This window comes from Ceratina calcarata, unplaced genomic scaffold (genome assembly GCF_001652005.2).
Source record: "Ceratina calcarata isolate Rehan_Ccalc_2016 unplaced genomic scaffold, ASM165200v1 scaffold2651, whole genome shotgun sequence".
NCBI classification, from domain to species: domain Eukaryota; kingdom Metazoa; phylum Arthropoda; class Insecta; order Hymenoptera; family Apidae; genus Ceratina; species Ceratina calcarata.
Window position 1 is genome coordinate 1 of NW_017148668.1, and position 2,701 is coordinate 2,701.

The window sequence follows — 2,701 nt, forward strand, 5'->3', positions numbered from 1 at the left end:
ATATAGATGTTTACACACTAAATGAAAGTAAGTAAATTATTATGAATAGGCGAAATGTGATTATATTACCGCCTTGGAGCGTTTTCAAGGAAAGAGCGAACCAACGTGGATGTTCATACACGTAAGTCCGATAATCTAAATGAACTTTTTAGCAAGATTAAAAGTTATTAAAAACAACTATACAGAACGGTCGTATGGTGAATCTAATGTTTGGTGCTCAGTGTCCACAATTATTAAAAATGTTAACAATGGAATTACAACGCGTACAAAATGACGAAGAACACGAGTATGTTCAAAGGAAGATGACTATAAGTATAATTCTAAAGCAACTTAAGAATAGTTATTTTTTACATTGTGCACGCGCAGGTTTTCTTTAGATGTATCAGAGAGAAGTCCGGAAGAAATAAAACGATTGCAAATTATTGAAGAAACTAGAATAGCCAAAGAAACGGCAAAAAGGGCTCGGAAAGGTTTCGCATGACATTTGTTATAAAAAATATGCACATTCTGCAATTTAGAATAGCAATTACTGGCACTTGTGAAATTGCACTGCTTTCCTGCGCGAATTCTGATAACGTAATTGAATGCATTTATTCATCGTGAATGTAGAAGCTGAAGCTGTAGCGCGGTACGAAGCTGAAATGTTGCATTTGATCACTTCGCTAAGTAAAGAAACTTGTCTGCTGCTTTACCCATGGGTTTTTAAAGACGAAGAAGGTCATAAAAGAGACAAAAGATCAAGCCCCCCATACGTAGAATTAGTCGAAGAAATTTTACCGGGAAATTATGCTATTGAACACGAAATACGAAAACGTCTTAACGAAGATATTCTCAGCTCCATGTTTAATGAAGTAATGCATAATTTTCAATCGTTAGATACATCTACGTCTACGATTAAACAAATTATTAATGGTTGTAATGAAACATTTTTATAGTCCGATTACACGTTAACATCGAATGCAAAAAAACTACTTATGGATGGTAAATGTATGTTCATGCGTTTGAAAGTAAGCGAAACGAAATCGGAAACTGATATACATGAGCATTTGATAAGTCTTTTATTTGGAGAAGCAGAATTACCCACTGCAGAAAAGAGTCTCAATGAAGAGTGGTATATAAATGCCGAATCAATATTCAACAATTAATATTTGATAATATTATTGAATAAAAATATTATTTCCTATAGTTTTGCAGGTCGACATCGTCCTAGCTATGTAACAAGTGAGAATGAAAACGAAGTTTTTCCACTTGTGTGGACACCGCCAAATCCTCGAAACAAAGCAATTGTCTTTCGCAACATTTTTGCAACATATACTAACAATACATATCCAGTGAGTATCAAATTATTTGCAAGAACAAATTGCACGTGTACAATTGGATAAATATTGCATTTGCACAGTATGAGGATAAAACAGCCAAGGTGCCCATAGTTGTATTTAAATACGATTACACGAAAAAGAGCGAACTCAAAATGATTTTGCAAGAATTTGAAGATGAAGTAATTAACTTTGGCATTTTCGAGTCTGATAAACCTCAAGAGGCGAAGCTTTTAGCGAAAAGTATCACAGAATTTGAGTCAAATACAAGAGAAAGGACGGGGTACGCCAAAAGATATAAGGTAATATCTGTTTACGGAAGAATAATTTTCTACTGATAATTTTCAGTTACGAGACATTCGTCTGCGTTGTGAAAAAGATAGGGTGCGAAACATTTTTAGGATTCGCTGGTATCGGACCTTATCACGTGAGTGAAAATCCAGAAAAAGCTATCGAAGAATCAGAGTTATACTTTCCGGATATTACTGCCGCGGATGAAACGCAATCGGACGACGAAGAAAAACCAGAAGAGGCGACGGAAAATCCGGAAGGGAACATGAATGAAACATCTTAAAATTATATACCTGAAAACATAATGTGTAATGAATTGTTTACTTTACGTTCGATTAAGGATTTAGTAATGTAATAACCGATTGTTAAGAAGCCAATATTTATTTTCCAATCACCTTAACTTATTATACAAAAGAAAATAGAAATAGACAAGATGTCTAAATGGTCGTAAAATCAATTTAAGGCGATGGTTTAATAAATTATGGCGAATAAACAAAATTTATTTCTTATAACCACAGCTACGCCTACGTCCCCTTGCTCGCTCAAACTTGCGACCTTTAGACCGAACCAGTGGTTTGGTGTGAGAATGTGGTACACCGGGTGCAGGTCCGAAGTGTTTCACTGCCTCACGGGCATTGCGGCGACCCTGCATCAAAACTGTCCGCCTTCCTGTAGGTGCACGTAATGCCAATTGATCAAAAGTGATCAATTCACCTCCAGCCTTTAATATACGTGCTCTAGCTTTCTCAGTAACGCGTAAAGCACAGACCTGTGATAAACGATTCATAAATTAAGCTGATGCATTTGCCTGTTGAAAACGTTTGTACAAAACAAGTAAAAGTACTTACTGTCAATTTAGGAATTTCAAAAATCCTAGCATCATCTGTTACTGTGCCAACGATTACCGCAATGGCATTTTCCCGACCAGGTTTCTTCATAAACCTGACCACACGTGCAAGAGATATTGGTGGCTGATGTATCTTGCTCATAAAAAGCCTCTTGAGAATGATCTCATTGAACTTGGAATTCGTACGTCTAGCGAGGAAGCGGTAAAGCTACAACAAGAACAACGATATACTCCCATATCCTTATAT

General features: G+C 36.2%; 2 protein-coding genes across 2 annotated transcripts; one reads left to right on the top strand and one right to left on the bottom strand.

The window, feature by feature from the left end:
• Window positions 1-49: 49 nt before the first annotated feature.
• LOC108623388 (uncharacterized) lies at window positions 50-1,898 on the top strand (the record flags this gene model as incomplete). The annotated part of the gene is made up of 8 exons (XM_018021846.2): window positions 50-121; window positions 186-286; window positions 367-470; window positions 610-851; window positions 936-1,111; window positions 1,187-1,331; window positions 1,400-1,599; window positions 1,665-1,898. Coding segments are annotated over 8 exons (1,266 nt in total), but the record flags the coding sequence as incomplete, so codon positions are not given.
• A 162-nt stretch (window positions 1,899-2,060) lies between these two features.
• Window positions 2,061-2,685, bottom strand: LOC108623390 (60S ribosomal protein L18-like). The gene is made up of 2 exons (XM_018021849.2): window positions 2,456-2,685; window positions 2,061-2,376 (listed from the first exon to the last, which is right to left on the bottom strand). The coding sequence occupies exons 1-2, from the start codon at window positions 2,594-2,596 to the stop codon at window positions 2,107-2,109; spliced, it is 411 nt and encodes a 136-aa protein (XP_017877338.1). The 5' UTR covers window positions 2,597-2,685; the 3' UTR covers window positions 2,061-2,106.
• Window positions 2,686-2,701: the final 16 nt, after the last annotated feature.